Source organism: Myxocyprinus asiaticus, chromosome 24 (assembly GCF_019703515.2).
Source record: "Myxocyprinus asiaticus isolate MX2 ecotype Aquarium Trade chromosome 24, UBuf_Myxa_2, whole genome shotgun sequence".
NCBI classification, from domain to species: Eukaryota; Metazoa; Chordata; class Actinopteri; order Cypriniformes; family Catostomidae; genus Myxocyprinus; species Myxocyprinus asiaticus.
The window spans coordinates 16,209,085-16,233,116 of record NC_059367.1 but is presented as its reverse complement, the minus strand read 5'-3'; the positions used below and the strand labels follow the sequence as shown (position 1 = coordinate 16,233,116).

Below are 24,032 nucleotides of genomic sequence, written 5' to 3'. Positions count from 1 at the left end.
CAGTCTTGACCAACACAAAATAGGTATCGTTTGAAAGCTTAGAAGCATGCAGGCATACAGAACAAGTGCTTTGAAATATGCAGACAAATCAGAAGCGTTCTGGTTTGATAATTTATTAAAATAAATTGCACTGTACACATTATAGCAATCAGTAAAAACATCAAACTGCTCGAATAGCCATGTGCAATGCACAGGGTCCGAAATTAACACCCGCCAAGCGCCAAATGCAGGAAAATTTTCTATTTGGCTGGTGAATTTCGTGGTGTCATGCGCCACTCTGGCAGGCGCTTTTTTCTTTCTATATCAGTTTGTTTCAGGTTGTAAAATAATGTTCCAGTTATGTCCTCAAGGGGGCTCTGTATGCCTGCAGTCAGTAAGGTTGCAGCTGTTTACATAGAAGGGCTCTCAGTAGCTAGTCCCGCTGCTCATCGAACGTCTCATTTAGCAGTAGGGATACCGCGCGCATGTACTTGTATGTGTGGAGCCAGTGTTGTGCTGACTTTGGCTGCTCTTACGAGCTCCTTGGCTCACACTGACATGCTCTGTTTGAAGGAGATTACCACGAGCAGAGCACTAATTCAGTTCATACAGACTACATATTTAATTAATTAAATAGCACCCGCTTGCAGTTTAACAATCACTTTGAGTCGCGTAATGACCGGCTATTCTGGAGGTGAAAACTTCCATTAAAACAAACAGAAACGGAAAGGGCTTTTACTGTAATACTACTACTACTTCTAATAAATAAATCAATAGTAATTGTATAATATTTAAGCAGTATCTCTCACTTATGATACTCTGTTATGCAGCACTTTATTTGACAAAAATAACTCCAATGTTGTATTTTGGATTGTGCTGTGAGGTTCTGAATAAAAGCATTTCATTTGAAAAAAAATATATATAATCTTGATAATTAATTGTTCCATTTTCATTTGATTAAAGTTTTAATTGATTCATTTATGTAGACACCATTTTGAAGATAAAATTGAAATAAACTGTTGACATGGATTTCAGAAAAAATAAAACAAATAAACAGGTATCAGTATCGGCGAGTACTGAAAAGGAAGTACTGGTACTCATTCTCCAAAAAATGGTATTGGGTCATCCCTAGTTAACAGTAAATCTAGGAGCAGGCTCTCTTTAGTGAATTAAAAAGACTTGGGGCTGACTGAATTGACAATTGATTGATTAACTGACAAATAAACCAAGAACTGTTATTGTGTTATGTGTACTTAAAGCTCATAAGACTCATGAGAGTTACAAACTGGTTGTTCATATGACAACATGTAGTTTAAAATACAAATTTAGTTTTGTTGTAATAAGTGAGTAATCTGAAAAAGAATTCTAAATGGACAATCTGGCAAATAAATATTTCATAATTCTTAAAAAAAAAAAAAAATCCCTTTTAAACATACTAACAATATTGTTTATTTTTCTCTCGTGTCTGTACAATCCACTTTAATAAAGTGCAATTAAATAAATAATTAAACAAAGAAACTGGCTGGTAAGAAATCTGACTGGCTGGTAAATTTTTTCATCTACCAGCCACCTTGGCAGCCTATTTGTTTTACTCACAGCAAGCTGCGATGCCAGCATTAAGTTTTTCAGCTATTTGTGTTACAGCAGCTCTTCTGTGGGATCGGACCAGACAGGCTAGGCTTCGCTCCCCCACATGCATCAGTGAGCCTTGGGCGCCCATGACCCTGTTGCCGGTTCACCGGTTGTCCTTCATTGGACCACTTTTGGTAGGTACTAACAAGGGGTGTAACGGTTAAAAAAAAACTAACCGTACGGTTCACCACCCATGGTTCGGTAAGCATTGGCACCATGGTTTACAGCTTCCGAATATTGAATATATGTTGAGATGAGTTTGAAGTGCACTTTATGTTGACGCAGTGTAATAGTGCAGGTATTATGTTCAAATGTTGATTTAGTAATTAGAGAAAATTGTTTCTTTTAGTTAAGGACCCTGAAGAAAATTAACCATGGTTTTAATATTGTAGTAACCATGACTGCTGTAACCATGGTTTTCTGAGCAAAAACCATGGTTTTATAACAGTAATACTGTTTAAAAAAAAAAAAATTGGGAGTTATTTTTCAGCAGTTTCTTAGGCTGAGAGTCTCAGAATTTATTATAATCTATATCATTAAAAAAATGTGAATAGTTTTCTTTACAATGATACCAAACACTTGACACTTTTTTTTTTTTTTTTGTCGAGTTATAAGCCTTTCATTTTGGGTATGCCACTGAAACAGGAAAACTTTAAAAACACCTTCAGAGCTTAAAGGGTTAATTACACTTTTCAGTGATTTTCACTGATTTACAGTGAAAAAGGAGTTACATTTTAATCTGCTTCTCACCCAAAACCGATCATCTCACTTTAGAAGACATGGATTAAACCACTCGAGTCGTTTGGATTACTTTTATGGTGCCTCTATTTCCTTTTTGGAGCTTGAATCTTATGGACAAAAACACTTCATACATTCAAAATATCTTCGTGTTTGGCAGAAGAAAAAGTCACGAGTTTGTGCCAGCATGAGATTAAGTAAATGACGAGAGTTGAATTTTTTTGGGGTGAGGCACTATCCACTGCTATTGTATGGAAATCAGAGATCACGTCATTCTTTAAAATATTTCCTTTTGTGTTCTGCAGAAGACAGACATACAAGTTTGGAACAACATTAAGGCTATTCAGTTGTGACAATGTAATTTTGGGTGAACTATTCCTTTAAACAGATACAGATTAGATGAAAATGCTTTGCTATTTTTAAGAAAACATAATATGTAATCCTGACAAAATGAATTATTATGAAAACAAAATCATTCCCTGTCATTTATCCCAAAAAAACCAAGTGCGTCACCAATTAAGAAGGCTTAGTTTTTGTAACAGTTATGGAGCTCTCTCTTTTTATATGGATTTTCAAGCATCAAGCAAAAACCAGGGGAATTCTCAGTACCAGATCAATCATTACAGCAAACACTTAGGCTTAATCTTAATTGCACATTGTCTTATGGTAGACACTACACAAGAATGAATAATAAACAGAGTTTATTACCAATTTATAGTACAAAGAAACTGACAACACATCCTCTGCTCTATTCAACTAACATAAAATGTGAGTCTTGTTTGATCTGTAAAAAGTAGGCCTATAACCTAAAAATGTGAATAACCGCAAGGGTGGAAAGCAAATGCCGGTTTCCAAAAGTCTGATACTGGCACATAGACTAATACATTTTGACAGGTTAGGATTAGGGCTGGGTGATATGACCATATATATTGTGGCGAAGATGTGTGTGTCTGATATGTGTCTCCAGCTCGCAAATATTGCATCGATGAATTAAAATAAGTGTTTAGTATTCAAGGAATAGTTCACCCAAAAATGAAAATTTGCTGATAATTTACTCACCCTCAGGCCATCCAAGATGTATCTGTTTCTTTCTTCATCAAAACAGAATTTAAGATTTTTAGGATTTCATTTCAGGCCTCCTCTTCTAAACAATGCAAGTGAATGTCCTCCATTTTTTAACGGTCCAAAATGCATATTTAGGGTGCATCAGAATAATCCACACGACTCCAGTTGACAAAAAGTTCTTCTGAATGCAAACGATTGAATATTTTTAGAAACAAAACAATACTTATATACTTTTTAACTACAAATGTTCACTTCCGTACATCTCTGTGACATGCGCTCATGAGAGGGATGATGTAAGCTTGTTGGTAAGGTCACGCATCATGTGGAGGAGGAGTCAGGAAGCACGTCATTGTTTACATTGTTTTTATTATTATTATTATTTATAATATGTGGGGGGGGCCTGGGTAGCTCAGCGAGTATTGACACTGACTACCACCCCTGGAGTCGTGAGTTCAAATCCAGGGTGTGCTGAGTGACTCCAGCCAGGTCTCCTAAGCAACCAAACTGGCCCGGTTGCTAGGGAGGGTAGAGTCACATGGGGTAACCTCCTCGTGGTCGCGATTAGTGGTTCTCGCTCTCAATGGTGTGCGTGGTAAGTTGTGCATGGATCGCGGAGAGTAGCATGAGCCTGCATAATGTGCTGCCACTCCGCTGAAGAAAAACTTGTGTGTCGAACGTCTTTAAAGGAAACACCTTGGCGTTACATCTTAAATGCAGTTATATTTAATGCGTTATAATCATAATATATGTGTCATTGTGCATTTCTTATCGTGAAGAAAATTGGCAATACGCAGCTTTATTAATAAGAGAGAGTTGGTTTTTTTGTGAGTTAAATATGGACTGAAGTGAACAGAAAGGTGAGTGAGGGTAGTCTTCACCCCATTATACACTGCAACAAAATACGTTTTTGATTTGTTTTTGTTTTGGCTTGTTTTCCAATATAAATATCTAAAACTCCTTTAAAACAACATACATTTTCTTTAGAGAATCCAGAAAAAAAATTACTATGTCATGATATATATATCGTTATCATGATATAAAATGATTTATATCGTGATATAAGATTTTGGTCATATCGCCCACCCCTAGCTAGCCTGTTGTGTCTGACGATGGTTTGTTGGTCACAACTCCACACAGCATTATAAAAATGATGATGTCTTTTATCCCATTACATGTTGATTACAAGCTCATACAAGGCCGAAATGGAAAACTATGCCATAAGGCGACAGTCAGACAAGGATCAGAAATAATTACAAGATATGGCCAGAAATAGTGTACAAGTGCTGATTATGGGGCATGTTTCCCTTTAGAAGTCAATTTATACTTTTCTTTAGAGCCAATTCAGAAACCATTGCTTATCACTGCTTTAACTTGAATGAAAATGAAGAAGCTTCACCATAAAGCCTTGTGGATTCTGGCTTCAACTTCAAATTTATAGCCATGAAATCACTTTACCTAAAAAAAGTGCATCAAATAAAGCCATAATGATGATTATAATGCCATATAATCTGGCATTTGAAGTGTGAGAGTAATGTTGCTTGCCATGTTCATGAAGTTAAAGCAAGCAGCTGTTTTGAGTCACTCTGCTCACACAAACAAGACAGCCTGCTAACAATCAGTTTACCCTTTATCACTGCTCTCCTGGAAAATAAAAAATGAACAGAATCATGAAAGGAAACAAAGTAGCACGCTTGTCATCATTGAGCAAAGACAACCTTGTTGAACACAGTCAAACTAAGTGCCCTTTGAGCTTTTTAACAGGAAACATGCAAGTGTTAGACTGTGAAAAACCGAGACATTTACTTCTACATTCTAAGATGTGCAAAAGGGAGAAGCTGGTGCATTAACTTGTTTGTGTGTTTGGTATTTTAGTAGAGCCTAATGTTGTTGATATGGGCTAAAGAGAGAAAGAGGCAGCTGTCTGGCCATTTATTTCCTTAAGCACCTAGTGATTTTCCATACTAAACTGTTAGTAAAACGAGGGGATACAGTTTAACGTTCCTCTTGTTTGCTGACATCTTTTCAGTCTGATAAGTGACTAAAGTAAGGCAACAACTTGTCATTTTAAGATGTGAATCAGTCATAGTTTACATAATCTTTCACACATTATAAACACTTAGCACATTGACAAATCCGGATAAGCTAATACTTTAATTGTTTTCAATTTGCACAGATGATTTTAATTGCTGATGACGCACTAAGTGTCCAAAGCAGATGAGGTCGTTTTCCTATTCTGAGAAGTGAAATATAAACAGTCATTTCAATCTTTGTTCTGAACGTGTATCTCATTTTTACATCAAATGTTTCACCTCACAAGATGAAGGATTATACCTACAGAGCTTCCTGTCTTGGCCTAACAAGAATACATACTTCAATATGAGCAGCCACGCAAAATATAGCTAAATAAACGTATTAAGATGTTTTCTTGACTAGTGGCATAAAAACGACCTTAAAACTAGTCACTGTCATGCGTATCTGTCAAATATGCAGTAAATAATCGTCGAACTTCATTTCATTTCACATTTAAAGCAACAGCTTCCTTTTCACGGCATAAAAACGGAGGAAAATACCGAGAAACCAGCCAAACAACTCCAAGCCTTGTTAGACAAACATGACAATAATCCTCCACAAATGAACTAGCTTAGCAACCCACCGGCTAAGCTAACATCACATTAGCCGTTTAGCAGCTAACCTCCCAGTCTTTCGATTAAAACGACGGGGAATGTTTTTCTTTAGGAAACACAAAGATGTTTCTTACCTCCGTGTGAGTCACCTATTTAGTATGCCGCGACATGGTCCTTTATTTGTGCCTTGGAAGTGATTTAATTATTCACTTAAGCCAAGCCCGGCTTTGCTGTTGTCTCTTTAAGCCTCCCGTTTCAGTGAGCGAACCTCCGGCGTCAACCGACACTCCCATTGCTGTGGCTACGCTCTCAAATTTGCGTATCTCGAGTGGAGAATATGCGCACTCGTAGACCCCTACCACCCCCTCATGGTGAAGAAATATAAGGTTTTGTCAGTATCAATAGTTGGGGTACTATGTTGGACTCATCTTTGGAAGTACAATTAAAGGAATATTCCAGGTTAGTTAAGCTCAGTCCACAGCATTTGTGGCATAATGTTGATGAATAATTTTTTTTAAATGATTTGGACTCATCCGTCTTTTAAAAAAAAAAGTACAAATCGAGGTTTCAGTGAGGTGCTTGCAATGGAAGTGAATGGAGCCCATTTTTGGAGGGTTTAACCCAATATGCATGGGACTTTCACTCTTACACTCTTACATATTCAGGTCTTTAGAGACCTGGCACTTATACATATCAATTACATATTTTCAAGACAAATAAAAAAAATGATAAAATACAATATATTTTGATGTATTATTTTTCACAAATCAAAGAGTTAATGCAACAAATCAGGACAAATCCAGAACAGCATTCATTACTTTCACACTGAAATGTCATGAGACACAACTGGCTGTAAAACACATATAGAGCTACACAAAACACATAAGTTACACATAAGTATTTTCCCAGGCACTTATTGAGTCTAAATAGATGCACAGCTTACATCATTTCAATAGTACACCCAAATTACAATAGCCATATCATACTGTTCATGTGTTGTACTTGCTATAGTTTACTTCAATGTTGTTTCTTCATCAAATAGCAATGTCAAATGTAAATCAAGTCAATCACTGAAACAACAGTGCCACCTTGAGTAAGAAATAGCATGTATAATATTTAAGTGTACACGCAAATGTGATAGTGATAATATAACATTGTTGCACAGAAAATATTTATTTGCATGAATATAGTACTAATTTATCTTGTAATAAACAAAGAACTAGATATCCTGTGATAGTAAACGTATATAGATATGAAATAATCATAAAAAATAAAAAATAAAAAAATTAAAAAACAGACACTATTACACACCTAGGGTCTCTAATGACCCTATACACTTTTGGTACATTTGGTACTTAAAGAGTTGTGGGCACAACTCCAAAAAATGGATAAGGTACAGGGGGTGAAATGAGGTCCCTGGTCTCTAAACACCTAAACATGCATTTAAGGGTTAAAGGCAGAAATGTGAAGCTTATAGTTTTTTTTAAAAGCACTTAAATTATTTTTTCTGTTAAAACTCATGTATTATTTGAGATGTAAAGTTGTTAAATCTTCATTTTTACAGTCGTTTTAGGGTTTGTTGACATTACATTGTCATGGCAACAAAGTTTACGCAGAAAAGTTTATAAAGTGATTTTATCACACCAAAATCATGCTAACACACATATTGTTTACATCTTGTGGCTATACTTTTGAAATAGTATTTTAACGTTTACAGATTGACCCCATTCACTTCCACTGTAAGTGCCTCACTGGAACCCAGAATTTTGCAAGTCAAAAATTAATTTTTGTGGTAATCAATATTATGCCACAAATACTGTTGATTGATCTTAACTTGTTCCTTTCACAGAGGAGTAATTAAATTCAAAGGAAGATGTTGATTGTCATATGTAAATGTTTTTTTGTTGTTGTTTTTGTTTGTTTGTTTGTTTTACCTTGCAAATTTTGACATGAGAAGCCTTTTACACTGTTGAGACAGAAGGGCTTATGTTTCCATTCCTGTAATTTACAGGTGTTCAGTGTGACTATATTTATTTAACCAAAAATACTACTGAGGGCAATGGTTATAAGAAATTGTATTTCTCACTTTTCTGGAAAACAGAAACATTTCACATTCAATTTCAGCATTGACTGGGAACTGTGGCCTTGCACCAGGAAATGTGAACGTTTTAATACTTTTTGCATTTGAAAAATTAATGGGTCAGAAATTTACTGAATGAGAATATGAATTAACAAAAATTACTTATGTGAAATATATTGCTACTGTACAAAATGTTGCTAATGCTGTAAATGTTCTATAGGCTATTTAAAGACAAGGTTTGGCTAAATTACTTATTACATTAACAAATATTAAAATCCAAAATACAAGCGCAATCTCATAACTGGGTTACAGAGCAGATATGATGCCAGATCACACCATTAGATTACATTCTTTAAACATCAAAACATAGCATGTTTAGCTTGCACTATACATTCATGTCAAGTAATTTATATACCGTATACTACTGTTTCAGTTCAAGGCCTAGGTGTTTTTCCATGACATGTTCATGTGTATTCACATATTTCATATGAGATGCTTATTAAAATCTAAAAAGTGCTCAAAAATGTGTGTGCAACACAATAGTTTTTTCAACAATGCTGTCATTATAGTTTTATAATGTTTTCTAACTGTCCATAGCAACATGAAAAGCTGATGAGCTCACATATTAGTCTGTTTTTGTACGAATACAATCAAGACCACTTCATTTAATGAAATTTAACAGAAAAAAAAAAATCATAATCCAAACTTTTCCCCCAGGTTTTGTGGTGGCTGAAGGATGCAAGAACACGTTACCCTGTTTGCATCCAAATTTAGACAACCGCGTCAGTGGGGCCAGTTCTTGGTTGATGGTATGGCTACATGTCCAGGTGGTGGTAAACTGTGGATTTGGATTGACAGGCAGTCTAAAGCATGAGATTTCTGCATTTTCCAATTGGCACAAGATTGGCAGGCGTGATGTGCTGCTGCATTATGGGCAAATATGCAGGAGAAAAAGGCAGACCTGCAGAGAGCAGCCCAAGCGCATGAGGCACTGGTTGTTGGTAATGTTCTTCAGTAATGAATGGAAGAACGGCAGGGGAGTGCAGTTTGAGGTGGGGTTGAAGGTGAATAGTGTCCGTTGGGGAAGGAATGGTGGAATTGACATTGGTGTCCCTGACAGAGGATGGAGACTTTGAATTTGAGCCTTTTTCGTGGTCCTTCATTTCTTCCTTTCTTTGCTTAATGGCACAGTGAGACACTTGGCTTCCTTCTTTAGGAAGGGGAGCGATGCGTTGGCCTTTTCGAAACTTGGCACGTCTGTTTTTGAACCACACCTGAAGAAAGATAATCTGTTAATCTTAGACATTTTATTTAAAGCAAGTAATCCAAGCCTGACTGATGAAATGTACGTAAATTAAATCAATTAATATTTAGAAGCGTTTTGTTTTTTAGACGGATTGTCCTGTTGCTCTCACCTGGATACGGGCCTCTGGGAGGTTGATGCAGACTGCAAGCCGCTCTCTCATGCCCACATCTGGATACTGGGTTTGCTGAAAGGCCTTTTCAAGCGCTTGTAACTGGGACACACTAAAGGCCGTGCGGCTACGACGCTGCTTTTGCTGGTTTCCATAGCGCGCCTCGAGGATGAGTTCTAAATGAAGAGGATATTTAAACTTTACATTTTGCATTTTACACGTATTCCATGTTCGGGTTATAATAGACCTATATATTGACTTCTAGGGGTGATTCTCACTAAACCTTTTAAGAAAATGTCCTGGTCATTTTTAACCTCAAATCACTACAAAAAAATATGAGATTATATTTTGCATAAAACAATGAAGCCTACATTTAGGAACATTAAGATTTTTTGGATATAATTTCTTATTTGTTTTCTTTTGATTTTGGATAAAAATCAGACCAGGAAATTTTTCTTGACAGGTTTGATAAGAATCACCCCATATATGTAAATGTAACTAATTATAATAGTTATAAAACTAGTAAATGTATTTACAAGCAGCTCCACAAAGTAATTACATATCACATACAAACATACATGCTGTTGTATGAGTAATCTGATTTACTTAATACCCAGGTAATTACACTTTACCATGAACTCTGTAATGTAAAGTTCCATTAATTGGTAACACTTTACAATAATGTCCCATTTGTTAACATTAGTAATCATGAACTAACAATGAACAAACTATGTTTTACAGCATTTATTAATTTTTGTTAATGCTAGTTCATAAAAATACAATTGTTCATTTTTAGTTCATGTTTGTCCATAGTGCATTAACTAATACTAACATATACAACTTTTGATTTTAAAAAAACTACTTATAGTATATGCTGAAATTAGCATTAACCAAGATTAGTAAATGCTGTAAAAGTGTTGTTCATTGTTAGTTCATGTTAACTAATGTTGTTAACTAACGTTAACAAATGAAACCTTATTGTAAAGTGTTACCCATTCATATTAAAGCCCGTTACTTTATAAAGCTGAGAAAATCTGACAACTAAACAGTAATTGTTTTATAAATGCTGCAATTACAATGATCCGCTTCATTCATTTGCTGGGTCTCTAAAGTGAAGACTGCATCTTTACCTGCCAGGCGCTCCGCCACTGTGGAAGTTTGCATGGATGACGGACTGCCCGCTGAATGAATCTGATACTGCGGCGCCATCTGCTGGTGAGCGTCGTAAAATAACGAATTCACTTGTAATGGAAAGGCCTCACGGTCGCTTCTCGGTCCAAAAAAGTACACAGAATTCATTCTGTTGGCTGTTAGCATAAAATATCAATTATTGAATCAGCACAGAGAGTTTATAAATACACGTTCAACTTTAAAGGGGAATACGAACATAAAAATATCAGAAAGGAAAATTATAAGACATTGTCTGTCTTCAAAATAGAAGTAAACACAATGTAGGCTACTTACGACTTCCGACGAGTTGTCAACTGTACGCGTATCTCAAGTGCGCACACTGCTGATTATTTTCACTCATATGATACAAAATTCTAAAGGTAAATTCTCACAAAAGCTGAGAAAACCCCCTAGAAATATTACTATTAGGATAGTCCTTTGACGAGTAACGTTGACTCTACGCTCCATGCGTTTCGAAGGATCGGTTGAGGATCCCTCCAGCTCAGTTTCCACTATTTAAGAGGCATTAAATTCAGCTTCCTTCAACCATTAGCCAATAGAAAGAAAGGTATTAGCCTGGATTAAGTGGGATGAGAGAGAGAAAGGGGGGTCCCGGGGCTCAAGTTTTTGAAACTATTGAACTTGGGAGATTTAGGCAAAGCATCTCCCTTCAATGAGCGGGGCAATGCGCTCCCTCCCTTTAAAACAATTAAAACAATGTGCTCCACTAATCTCTGGGGTTGGGCAGATGAAAATAACAGCCTTTGATTGTCCGTTGTTCTCTTCCCTCTTTCTTCACCGTTCCCCAGCTTTTGTTAGTCTTAACTCCAAGGGGGGGTGTTTGCTAGGTTGGTTTGTTTAGCTAACTGGACCCATATTTTGCCCAGAAAATGTCAACTTCAAAATGCACTCTGGAAGTGGCCTATTAGGCTCATTTCTTAGGGCTAAATGTACCAGAAATCTTTTCTTCTGATAAATACGTCTCTAAAAGAAGGATTTAAGACATTAGCATTTCGAAATATACAAAATAATGTGAGACATAGGCCTACAGTTTTTAAGACAAAGCAATTTGTCTGCTGTGGTGTCTAAAGCTAATTGTAGGCCTAAATACAGTGTGTTCTTTGTGTGGTAACATCTACAATAAATGTTTTTATTCAAGTCAAAAATGTGATTTAACACTACTTAATCAAATTGAATACATAAGGTTACATCAACAGAACAAATTTTAAGGGTTATATCAAGTAGACATTGCAGGTAACCTGTATATATATATATACACTAGTATATTAGTATAGTATAGTATAGTCTACTCTAATACTGTATATGTATACTCTAGTATATTAGTATAGTATAGTATAGCCTACTCTAATACTGTATATGTATACTCTAGTATATTAGTATAGTATAGTATAGCCTACTGTAATACTGTATATGTATACTCTAGTATATTAGTTTTGTATAGTATAGTCTACTCTAATACTGTATATGTATACTCTAGTATATTATAATCACTGTATGTTCTGGTTGGTTCATGAAAGTCTGACAAAAGCTTGTTTTTAGACAATTATGAATCAAACAAATCAGCCAATATGATTCTCAGCAAAATGGCTCTCCCTGAAGTTATCCCACCAGCCATCTCTCAACACCCTCTCACATTCAGCTGAACCACCAGTTAAACTCTAGCTGAAACCTTAGTCACCTCAGATCAGATCATCCTCAGCCTCTCCAAAACTGCAGCTGAACGGCTGGGAGCATTCAGAGATGTAAATTCCGCTAAATCCTGACACTGTGCAGCTCAGGGCCAGGAAGGCGAGGCATGTGGAGAGCTAGATTATGTTTCTCACGGGTATCAGTGCAGTTGCACACTCCTCTCTCTCTCTCTCTCTCTCTCTCTCTCTCTCTCTCTCTCTCTCTCTCTCTCTCTGTGTGTGAGTGTGTGTGTGTGTGTGTGTGTGTGTGTGTGTGTGTGCCCAAAAGGGCAACTCAAGAACCAAAGACAGCAGCCAAACACGGTAGATGTACCACTGGCATGAGCCTGGCACACACACACACACACACACACACACAATAAACCTTCACCTCACTGTTCCACTCATTTTCCTGATGTAAGGGTTTGTTTCTAGCAAGTCATGGAATTCTAGTCTTTACTAGAAAGGCAGATTTGCACAAAAAATATTTCTTTATATCTTTACCATAGGAAAAACAAATTTTTCTCACAGTGCAGATTATTATGGGAATGACAAAACCACATAACCTTATCAAGACCAATACGTTTCGGGCTTCAGATATTTGTACACCTGACTGACTTTTCAAACAACCAGCACAGAATTGTGAAACTTTTTCTCCCTGTGTTTAAAGTTCTGCTTTTTTTCTCCCTTTGCGATGTTCTTGCTTGTCAAGCTGTATTAGTGTCTGCTCAAAATAAGTCATTTAGATGAACCTTAGCTGAGCAGCCTCTGAACCCCATTAAAAGCTTGGAGCTCAGGGCCCAGAAGCCTTTGTCTCTTCAGTCTGTGGGATTAGTGGAGATTTGCTGCTAAGAAAAAAAATTAGTTATTTCGTGGCACTTTCATGATGAAACCTGGCCAAAGCTGTGTTGGCTGGGAGGATTAGAGACACACAAAGACGCTGGTTGTGAGTTACCCCCTCCATGAAAACCACAGTCCGGTGCTATGCCAAACACACACTATCCCCACCTCATCACTCCGCATTGAGGGCCGTATTTCCATCTTCAGCCCACTAAAATTGCTTTTCAGCTTGGCTCCAGCCTACTCACTAGCTTTAAAGAGACCACAAAGTGGTGGATACCTCTGGAATTTTTTTCATCCCCTCTCAGTATTCAGATGTTTATTTACATTGGTGTAATTTGATGCAACCCCCTTAATTTGTTTTACTGCAGAGCTATTGGCAAGCTTAAAGCGTTGAATGTTTAGGTGCTGTCTCTAAAGTTGAAGGGATTTAGAGGATGTGTGCTAGTGGATCCACTTATATCCACACAAATTAGCAGTATTAAAAACACAGGCCAGACTAGACCAAACTCATTACTATCATGAGCTCAGAACCATAGAAATTGCTTAATATCTTGCTTACCATAATACTTGCTCAGTTTTCATCAGTTTAATCCTACAAACACAAAAATGCTGAAACAAAAATGAATAGATATCTATTAATCCATAAAAAGGTAATAAAACACATACTGTAAAAAGTTTCCATCTACCTTAACTTAAAAACTTAAGTTTAATTGCTGCCCTAAAGTTTTAAGTAAAACATTTCAACTCATTATATTACATCTAGCCTTAAAAACAGAGAAGATGTAAAATGATGAGTTGAAATGATTTGTAAAGCCACATTGATGTTACTTAAACTTTAAGGCAGCAATTAAACTTAAGTTTTTATGTTTTTATGATTTTATTTTACGATTCGGACACATTTGACTTAATTTCTCATTATCTTAAAATCCTTTTTGACCTAAATGCTTATGTTGAAATGCTTGAAATTAGCTTTGTAGATTCATTATAATATTTGAATTTCTTTGCTTTACAAAATAAAAATTTAAAGTTGAGTTTTTGAAATGTTGATATAAAAAAATTAAGTAATTAGCCATACTTAATTTGAGAAAGTTTTCATAATATAATTAAGTTGGGTGAAATCAATGTACTATAGTCGTTTTAAGTCAGCTTTATTAGGTTTGTCAAACTAAATTTACTAATGTTTAATTAGTTATGTTTGTCCAAATTAATTAATTTAATTAATTATTAGTATATGCCAGGTGAGCAAGTTTAAGGACAGTGAAACTGTTGTACTGTGAATTTGATAGTAATTGCTTAAGAAGCTAACAGCTCTGGAATCAAAGGTCACCTTAAAGTGAGAATCCATCCTCAACCTAAGCACAACATTCTTCACTACAATGGTAACCCACAAAACTCCAGCGCAGACACTCTTTTTAAATACCAATATAACACAAAATTTTACAGAAAATTATACATGTACAAATCTCCTCTTAGTCTCATCTTGCTCAAAAATACATAAAAGAATATTTAATTTCAACATTTGTTCACCCCATACAATCCCATGCAAAGCATGCTGGGAAATGGAAATCCCCTGCCCAGTTTAATCAATGCTACAATTCATGTAGTCCAAATAGTTTAAATTTAATTGTATAGAATGCAGTGAAATTAAGTTGTGACAAAATGTTCTAGAATTGTGTTGCTTTGGTTTATTTTAATTAAGTTATTGAACAACATGACAAAATCCTTTTTTGAGTGTATTTAAAAGCATCCCATGTACCAGTGCCACTTATGAAGATGTTTAAGAGAATGCCTATTGTATGTAGAGCTGTTATCTAGGCAAAAGGTGGTAACTTTGTCGAAGCTAAAATATAAAATACTACATAATTCATTTATGTTCCTTTTTGTCAATTAATAGTTTTGTGGAAATTTGGAAAATAGTAATAACAAAGAATGAGACGATGTGTCCAAACCTCTGACTTTTAGTGTGAATAGAACTGATATGAACAATATGCTAGTATTTAGGAATACCTGAGACAGAGTGTATGTAAGGCAAGGCAAGTTTATTTATATAGCACATTTCATATACAATGGTAATTCAAAGTGCTTTACATAGAAATGATAAAGAAAAAGAAAACAAGTATGTAAAAGCCCATTTTAAAATCACTTACAAGAAACAAAAAATAAGAATGAAAAGGAAGAAATACAATTTTGGATTTAAAATTGTATTGAAATCAATAAAAAAAAGGAAAAAAAGAATACAGAAATAAAATGATACAGTGCAATATGTAAAGTGTAGCACATTGCCCATTCAGTAAATGCAGGGTAGAAAGACAAGGCTAGTTTAGTCTTTACTCTTTACGAAATTCAATATGTACAATTATCTTATTGAGTATTTCATTGGAACTTAATGCTATCAACAACAAAGTTTGAGGAAAACTCTGTGCTCTTTTAAGGACCAGAATGCCCTTTATGAACAGAAGTGCACCTTTTATCTCTATGGACGTTCTAGAGCTGCCACTAACTGAAAGCGTTTTAATATGATTTGAATTGGTTTAAAACTACAGGGGGGCTCTAGAAGAGGACAGAGGGGGTTCATTTAGTCTTTTGAGAGGTTTTGTTTACAGGTCCTGTTTAACAGATGTTGGAGTGAGGAGCAGAATGCTCTTCCTTTCTTTAATTACTTATCAATAGTGGAAATTTGTATTGACAAGCACCTGTCAAGAGGAGAGCTTTGTAATTGTCAGTTACCTCAGAGAGAGCCGCTTAAACAAGAGGCCCCTTGGACACTTGCTGGATCGATTCTGGCGCAGCACAATTGGCTCTCCGGGCAGCTCAGTGTGGACAGGAGTGTGTGAGGGGGGCCACAGGAGAAGCGATGTGGGGCTAAAGACTTCTTTATAGGGGGAAATCGATGTGGCTAGCTTGGCCTCTGACCCTGCGCAGTGAGGGTCCAGAAGCGCAAGGTCAACAGCACAGTTTAAGCTCCAGTAAGAGGCACCCGGAACAATTCTTAAAAGCGCCTCAAAACACACAAGCACAAAAGCTATCGAACTCCAAAAAAAGAAAAGAAGAAAAAGCTGCAGGAGTAAAACGTACACCAGATTTTTATCCATGTAATGAACTGACCCTCACTTATTTACTGTTTATCTAACAGTTGACATTTTATAAAACTAGTCAAAGTTTTAAACAAAGTTCCCCCATACTTTTGATTTCATTATTTGTGTATAAAAACATTTAGAATACAAATCGATCCACACATTTGCATACTCAACTTACCCTTGTTGGTTTGCAAACTCAAAATAAAGAACAGCAATATAAAAACTTAAAGTTTATAATTAGTGATTCACTGATCAAATTAAACTGCATATGCAGAAAAGTACACTCACTGAGCACTTTATTAGGAAGACCTGTACTTATTCATGCAATTATCTAATCAGCCAATCAAATATGGCAGGGATGCAATGCATAAAATCATGCAGATACGGGTCAGGAGCTTCAGTTAGTATTCACATCAACCAAAAAAAATTTGATCTCAGTGATTTAGACCGTGGCATGATTGCTGGTGCCAGACGGGCTGGTTTGAGTATTTCTGTAACTGCCGATCTCCTGAGCACAACAGTCTCTAAAGTTTACTCAGAATGGTGCCAAAAACAAAAAACATCCAGTGAGCGGCAGTTCTGCGGACGAAAATGCCGTGTTGATAAGAGAGATCAACGGAGAATGGCCAGACTGATTGGAGCTGACAGAAAGGCAACGGTAACTCAGATAACCACTCTGTACAATTGTAGTGAGCAGAATAGCTTCTCAAAATGCACAACACATCGAACCATGAGGCAGATTGGCTAGAACAGCAGAAGACCACATCGGGCACTATATTAAGACCATAGTGTTCCTAATAAAGTAATCAGTGAGTATTTATAAGCAATACATATTGAAATCACACTGGCTTGCACTGAAGCAAAATTAAATTCTGTGCATTAATCTAAAAACAAAATTTGTTTTTGAGTCCTTTGCTAGACAAAGTATGTCCCAAAAATAAGCTAGCAACAAAACAAAAGGACCAATTCACGTACCAATATAGACCCATCAGACACAATGAATCAAACTATCAATTCTAACAACTTGTCCACACTAGTATGTTTTCGTTTGAAAATGCATTGATTTTGCTTTTTTTAAGCCTCTCATTCACACTGAAACAGCGTTTTAGTGTGGATTAGTGTGTATTAGTATTAGGCGGTATTAGTGTGGATGTGGCCTTAGTGTAGTCCTGCTCATATAGTGCCTTAGATGAATGCTACGAACATAAGCAAAAGTCATATAGAATGAAAGTTTCGGACCAAAAAAAAAAGGACCAACAAATACTTTGAAAGTAGAAAGTTACTTGACACTATTGGTGTGCATTCATTTTTCTAACTAACTGTACTTATTTGGCTCAAGAAAATTGAACTTAATATTTTAAGAAATGTTTTTTTTTTCTCCCCTTTTCTCCCCATATATTCACCATGCATGAGATTTTAGCGATGGATGTTTTACCATTGATTATGCTTTTCATGAGGGCAGTATCCCATTCTTCACAGACAATGGCTTAAAAATGGGAGAGGTGGCATATGCAGTGTTTGTTGCTGCTAACTGTTTTAGTGGGGACATCCTGTATTTTGGCCCAAATTACAACATCCCATTCGAGACGCCTTTTATCTTGGGGTCTTGTATTTTAGCAGAGAGCGAAATATCCCGTATTGAAGGCTTTGTGTTCCATATTAAAGCATAAAAAGGTTGGCGGTGAGACAAGGACCCATGTCTTGTGATGAAATGCTAAAAATTCTCAAGCGTCCCATATTCGTGTGACATTAAATAATTTATCGCATTGTGGTTTCTCACAACAGGTATGGTTTACTGCACCTTAGCGCATCTCTTTGGGTAAGTTAAGCCAGTGTCTGTATTATTATAAGAGGTTTGCAATGCTTTGCGTGTCCTGTAACAGTAAAATATAAATGATATAGGATGTGTTTCATTCAGAAGTGATGATCTCTATGCCCTGTTTACCTTCCACTGTGAGAGTTTTGTAGGGCTGGAATGTGTAATAAAACAGGCTGAACTCACTTTTTAAGTAATTTTTATTGAAAATTCTGTTTGTAACAATCCTACTGTGTGGCCATTATTATTGTATTAAATTTGAAGTGCCCTGTGAAGGCATTAATTATGCCATTTGGAGCGCAAATGCATTTTGGCTTTTGTAGTCTGAACAGGACAAAAACACAAAAAAATCAGATTTTTACAAGCCTAATCCAAACCACATTCGAAGGTGGTTTGGAATCCGATTAAAATCTGATTTTTCAGTCTGAACGGTCAGATCGGATTTCATGTGTTTTTTTTTTTGTTGTTGTTTTTTTCTTCCGTTATTCATTGTGAGCGATGGGTTGTTTCGTCAGGTGTTGCGATAAGAAGACATATACTGCATTCAAAATGGCATAAATGATGCCTTCACAGTGCACTTTGAAGGGAAAACTATAACGATGGCCACGCTGTAGGATCGTTACAAGAGAATTTTCGATAAAAATTACTTAAAAATTAACTTCAGAAAAACTTTTTTCAGTCATCCGACAGTGAAAGGTGAAGCATGAGAATCTCTTCTGATTGGAACGCACCCATATGTCATATATATACTGTATGTTACAGGGCAGCAAAGCAGTGCAAACCTCTTTTAAAATAATACAGACATTGGCTTTACTCACCCGAAGAGATGCGCTAAGGTGTGGTAACACACACACCGGCTGCGAGCCACCACAGCGTGATGAGGTTGAAGTGGGGCGGTACGCACTTCTATAATTTAATCTACAGAGTATCGTCAGTTTTTCTTGCGTACCACCACTTCTCAGAGTCTCCCGGTACGACGTAATGTCTTTATTTAATGTAAGTCAGTGATTTGATGCGGCCCGCCAATCACTATTATCTGACCTTCCAAATGATTATTGGCCATAGTTAATTTTCACTCTTCTCCAAAACATGAACACTACTGAGCCCCTAAAGGGCCAAGGTAGTGGGGGGGGGGGGGCAAATAGTTGGGTGGGTAAAAAATTAAGCAAATGCTTTTGCGTTCTCTCGCAAAACATTGCGTTCCCCCTTTTGAGTTCAACAAGAGAAATCCAGTGCAATGAAAGAGTGAAGCCCATAAGACAATACTTAAGCAATGCACAAATCATAATCTTCAATTTATGAATGTGTGAAAATAAAGACGACAACAGTTAAAATTAGCATAAATTAAATGCAAGTGGTTTAGTTGAAATGGAATGCTTTGGCGCACAATTGAATTGCATATTATTGTTTTTGTTGTGATGGTGTTTCCCTCTCTATTAATAAAGCAATCCGCATAATAGCTTTATTATGTGTTGTGACTGAAGGTTTTGGGCTTTAAAATAACTGCAATTCGGAACTCACTTTTAAATCATTCGTATTTGTGTTTGGAACAACCCTTTAGTTTGGCCACCATGATTGCTCTCCCTTCGGATTGCCCTGTGGAGGCATCATTTATGCGGTTTGGTATGTGTCAATGTTGAATAATTGACTTATTCATTACACAATTGTCGCCATCTGCTGGCGCATGATAATGGCCACATAAACATACATACATATAAAATAATAGTTGATATTTGAGCATATGATATTCAAATTCCATTAGGCCTGTACTTTGGGAAAACATGTTACACGTATAAAATCTATCGTTTTAGTAGCATTTATTTTTTTTATTTACATATATTGCATTTTGAATTTCATTAAAATGATATTTATTTATTTATTTATTTTTTTTGCATATGCCATATATCAGATTTATGCATGATTGAATTATGCAATACAGAAAGGAGTCACGGTATCTTCTCACTGTTTACATGTTTACAAGATACAATTTTCCACAGAAAGTAGGCACCGGCACCTGTCATCTCGACTTATCTCTCATAAATGCTGTAGCCTGCAGAGCATTCTGGAGCGGGAATGCATATACAAGAGCACAAGTTTTGCAAGAGAATGCATAATAATTTGCGAGAGAGTCTCTCGGGGGAACACAAAAGTTTTGCGAATGCATGTAAAGTTTGTCGGGGGAACACAAAGTTTTGCGAGAGAATGCAAAAGCATTTGCTTATTTTTCCCCCCACCACCTTGGCCCTTTAGGGGCTCTGTATTAAGCAGCAGCTTTTGGGTGAGCACATTTTATCACGTTTTATTCACAGCAAATTGCTTAGCTGCTGGGTGCAGTCAAAACTACAGACTTAAAAAAAAAAAAGCTATTACAGAAGTGCTGTCAGCTCATATGCACAACTTTTTTTTACAAGAGGCAAAACGATTATGAAAACCGTACCTTCAAAGAAAATGCATAGGAAAATATTTTTTATTCTCCATTCTTTTTTGTAGTGCTCGTAAAAAGATTATGTGAATTGTCATTTAACTTGCCTATGCATAAATCCTGACAGTGTTTGGGTCTACATCATTCTCAGTCCTGAGCATCATCAAATCAGTTTGTTCACCGTTTTTAATTATTATCCGCACAAGTATCTGGCTCCTGTGTGCAAATTAATGTGTGCAGGATAAGGAAGGCACATTTTGCCCTCATTGAATGGGAGGATAATAAAATTTGTAAAAATTAAAAACAGACATTATGCTCTTTTTCAGTTTTAGGCTACATTTATTTTGTGTAAAAAGACAGTTCTACATTAAATTGCCATTGTTCTCTTATGTGTGTTGAGACTTTAGCAGATCTAAATATTCCTTCTCAGTTTTCATAAACAATAACCTTACTTTGTATGTTTTTATTTTCAAAGTAAAGCTAATCAAATCCTATTTGTTAGCTGAGGATGTAAGGTCATATTTGCTCTTCAGCCAGATCTTAAGAAGGAATTTACAGCCAGACCTTGAAAATGTTATTTAAATACCTCTTTTAACGTAATTAAATACTATTTTAATGTAAATAAACACATTATTAACCGTTTTGTTTTTACATGTTAACATGTTAGTTACAATAAAAGTGTTAGGTAAGGTAAATACGGATAAAAAAGTTTGGCCCCAGTTCAGTTTAAAAATCCCCAATATTATTTATTTATTTTTAAATAAACATATGTTGCAAACAAAAACAGTCTCAGAGTATATTTTATTGCCTAATTAGGCCACAAGATTGTACTTATCAGGGCTAATGACTTATGTGATGCAGTTAGCAATTCTTTGTGCACATGTGTAAGATGTAGGTCAGACAGGTTCTTACTCAATTTATGTATGGCCAAAACCAAAAATTAACTGAAAACTGTTATTGAAACACCACAAAGGCTGCTTGTGGGCAATTCCCTTCCCAGCATGAGGTCCAATTGCCCAATCCTATCCCCAGCAACCCGCAGCAGTCATAGGTGGTAAGACGAGTGACCGGTCGAACTTGATAATGAAGAAGACTTTAAGCTGTTTCACTGCACATGCTCAGATCTTTAAATCACTCAATAAACACAAGGAAAGATGCCCCCCTCCTGGCCACCCGCATATTGTGCACGATATCGATTCTGCCGTAGTTTTTAATATCTGGGGTCCCCATAAAGAGCAGGACTGTGACATGAAATGACAGGGTCCCAGGGTAAACACATGGGCCTGGGGTGAGAAGGATACAATAGACCTCCCCTCTATCCCTCCACAGGCTCTTTGTGTCATTTTGTTGTCAGAGAAAACAGCTGCTGAAGAGAAAGTTCTTAGTCAGGCACCTGCTAAAAAGGGTCTTGTATATAGACAAACAAAATAACTGGAGAAGAGGGTGAAGTGGAACAGACAGGAAAGATAAAAAAAATCAGAGAACAGGCCTGATTATGTGTATATGGAAATTGACTTGGATGTGTTCACCTGTGCATTTGGCAGTGAAACAGGGCACATGCTGACACTGTTAGAGGTTTTAACTCAATTTCCTTTGACGACTTCAAATGGACTGTGCATTAATCGTCCATAAAAATAAATACAATGGCCCCAAAAAGTAACTGGACACATAAGCCCTACTTAAAAATATATGAATGTCAGTGCATTAGAGGACAAAATATCAAACCAAATGTCATTTATTTTAAAGAAAAATAGTACAAGCTCACTTTTCAAGCAAAATAATTCACAAAAATAAGCATATTAGGTTAAAAATACTTTAATCCAAAGTATCTGGACACTTTCTGGTTGTCAAAATTTGTTGAACATGTCTATAGTTAGTGTGCTGAACTACTTTGGAGACTCTGCTAGGACACTTGTGAACTTCAGGGGACAGATTTCATATTTCAAAATCACCTACAGATCATGCTGGTTTCAAGTAAAAATGGCTAAAAAATGAAGTTAGTTCTTAGGCAAGGCCATTTGTTTGCAGACTCCACTTGGTTTGATATTTTATTATCTAATGCAATTGAAGGCTGAGGTGGGTTTAAACAGACTATTTCGTTTTATAAAATGGGATAGTTTTATTAATAGATTTTAATAGAAAACAAAACAGCTTTGATACAGACTATTTACAGCTCATGGCATTATTGTCAGCCCATTTCATAACATTAACAAAACACTGTACAACCATCTTGATCTTTACCTTTAACATTCACATTTTTAAAAGTGAACATGTTTTCAGTAGCAGTTTCTGAAAGTGATGTTTTTAACATTGCAGGCAGCACTTTGCGTTTAAAAAAAAAATTAGTACTGCATTTAAGCTTACAGTGACTAAAAAACTCAAAGTAAACATTTGTTTATTGTCTTCAAATTGTCGTGTTGGTTCATGAATTATGATAACAACCAATAACAAATTTGAACATGTTAACAAATTATCTCAAAATACAAGTACTAATTATAGTAGATATAATAATACTGTCTGGGTTAACGTGGCATTGTGTCATGAAAATGTCACAGAAAAATCTATTTTTTACATATTTGCAGCTAGAGACAGTATTTGTGAGTATGTGGATTGCTATACATTATTACTAGAGGAAGTGACATCACACCAGTGCTGAAAAACATAGTTTCAAGTATAATTGTGGATTTAATTTATAGCTAAATCAAAAATGTCATAAGCACAAACTTCTTTAGAGTGCAACACATAAACCTTTCAAAAAGGATACCTGGAGCCACATCGCCAAAATTGACCATTAAAACAGCATCAAAACTGGGGGGGGGGGGGGGAGACAAAGCATTGAAAACAAAATACTGACAAGCTTGGGGGCAAAATTTATCAAAAATAGAGAATACTGTTTTAACTCAACAAAAAGACAATTACCCTGCAATGAATGACAAATTCCATTTCAAAGGGTTAAAGGGATAGTTAACCCAAAAACCAAAACAAAAATGTCATAATTTACTCACCCCTCATGTTTTTCCAAATCCGTATGACTTGTTCTGTGGAACACAAAAGGAAATGTTAGCCAGAATGTTAGTCTTAGTCACCATTCACTTTCATTGCATCCTTTTTCCATATAATGAAAGTGAATGGTAACGGAGGCTGTCATTCTGCCTAGCATCCATACTTTTTGAAGCTTAATAGCACAACATTTCTCATTATGTGTTCCACAGAAGAAAGTCATACGAGTTTGGAACAATATGAGGATGTAAGGACAACAGAATTTTCATTTTTGAGTGAACTATCCCTTTAAATCTAAACTGAAGACACGATGATGGCCATAACCAGGTCTGTTTAAGCATGGTGGGAATTAGGATTGCTTGTTCCACAGATTGCTTTGATAGAAGACCAGATCGGGTTGCTAGGAGCCATGGTGGTCTAGGCTTTGTAATCACATTATCCCCACAGGTCTCCTCCCCTTGTGTCAATCCTTCTCTTTCTTTC

General features: G+C 36.1%; 2 protein-coding genes across 4 annotated transcripts in view; both read right to left on the bottom strand.

Annotated features, from left to right (window-relative positions):
- LOC127415275 (casein kinase I-like) overlaps positions 1-6,319 on the bottom strand; it is a 79,161-nt gene extending 72,842 nt beyond the window's left edge. For 2 of the 3 annotated variants that reach the window (XM_051653967.1, XM_051653969.1), the window contains exon 1: positions 6,173-6,319. The gene's annotated coding sequence lies outside the window, so the exon portion shown is untranslated. Of the gene's footprint in view, positions 1-3,408; positions 3,596-6,172 lie in introns of all 3 variants that reach the window. The other variant, XM_051653968.1, reaches the window with a different exon arrangement.
- A 2,662-nt stretch (positions 6,320-8,981) lies between these two features.
- LOC127415277 (diencephalon/mesencephalon homeobox protein 1-B-like) lies at positions 8,982-10,832 on the bottom strand. Its single transcript, XM_051653972.1, has 3 exons — positions 10,664-10,832; positions 9,534-9,709; positions 8,982-9,392 (listed from the first exon to the last, which is right to left on the bottom strand). The coding sequence occupies exons 1-3, from the start codon at positions 10,830-10,832 to the stop codon at positions 8,982-8,984; spliced, it is 756 nt and encodes a 251-aa protein (XP_051509932.1).
- Between the last annotated feature and the right edge of the window lie 13,200 nt (positions 10,833-24,032).

Coding starts and splice junctions, on each gene's coding strand:
- LOC127415277 (XM_051653972.1), bottom strand. CDS start 10,832: ATGAATTCTGTGTACTTTTTTGGACCGAGAAGCGACCGTGAGGCCTTT. Junction 9,710..10,663: donor AGTGGCGGAGCGCCTGGCAG/GTAAAGATGCAG, acceptor CTCTTCATTTAG/AACTCATCCTCGAGGCGCGC. Junction 9,393..9,533: donor TCCCAGAGGCCCGTATCCAG/GTGAGAGCAACA, acceptor ATCTTTCTTCAG/GTGTGGTTCAAAAACAGACG.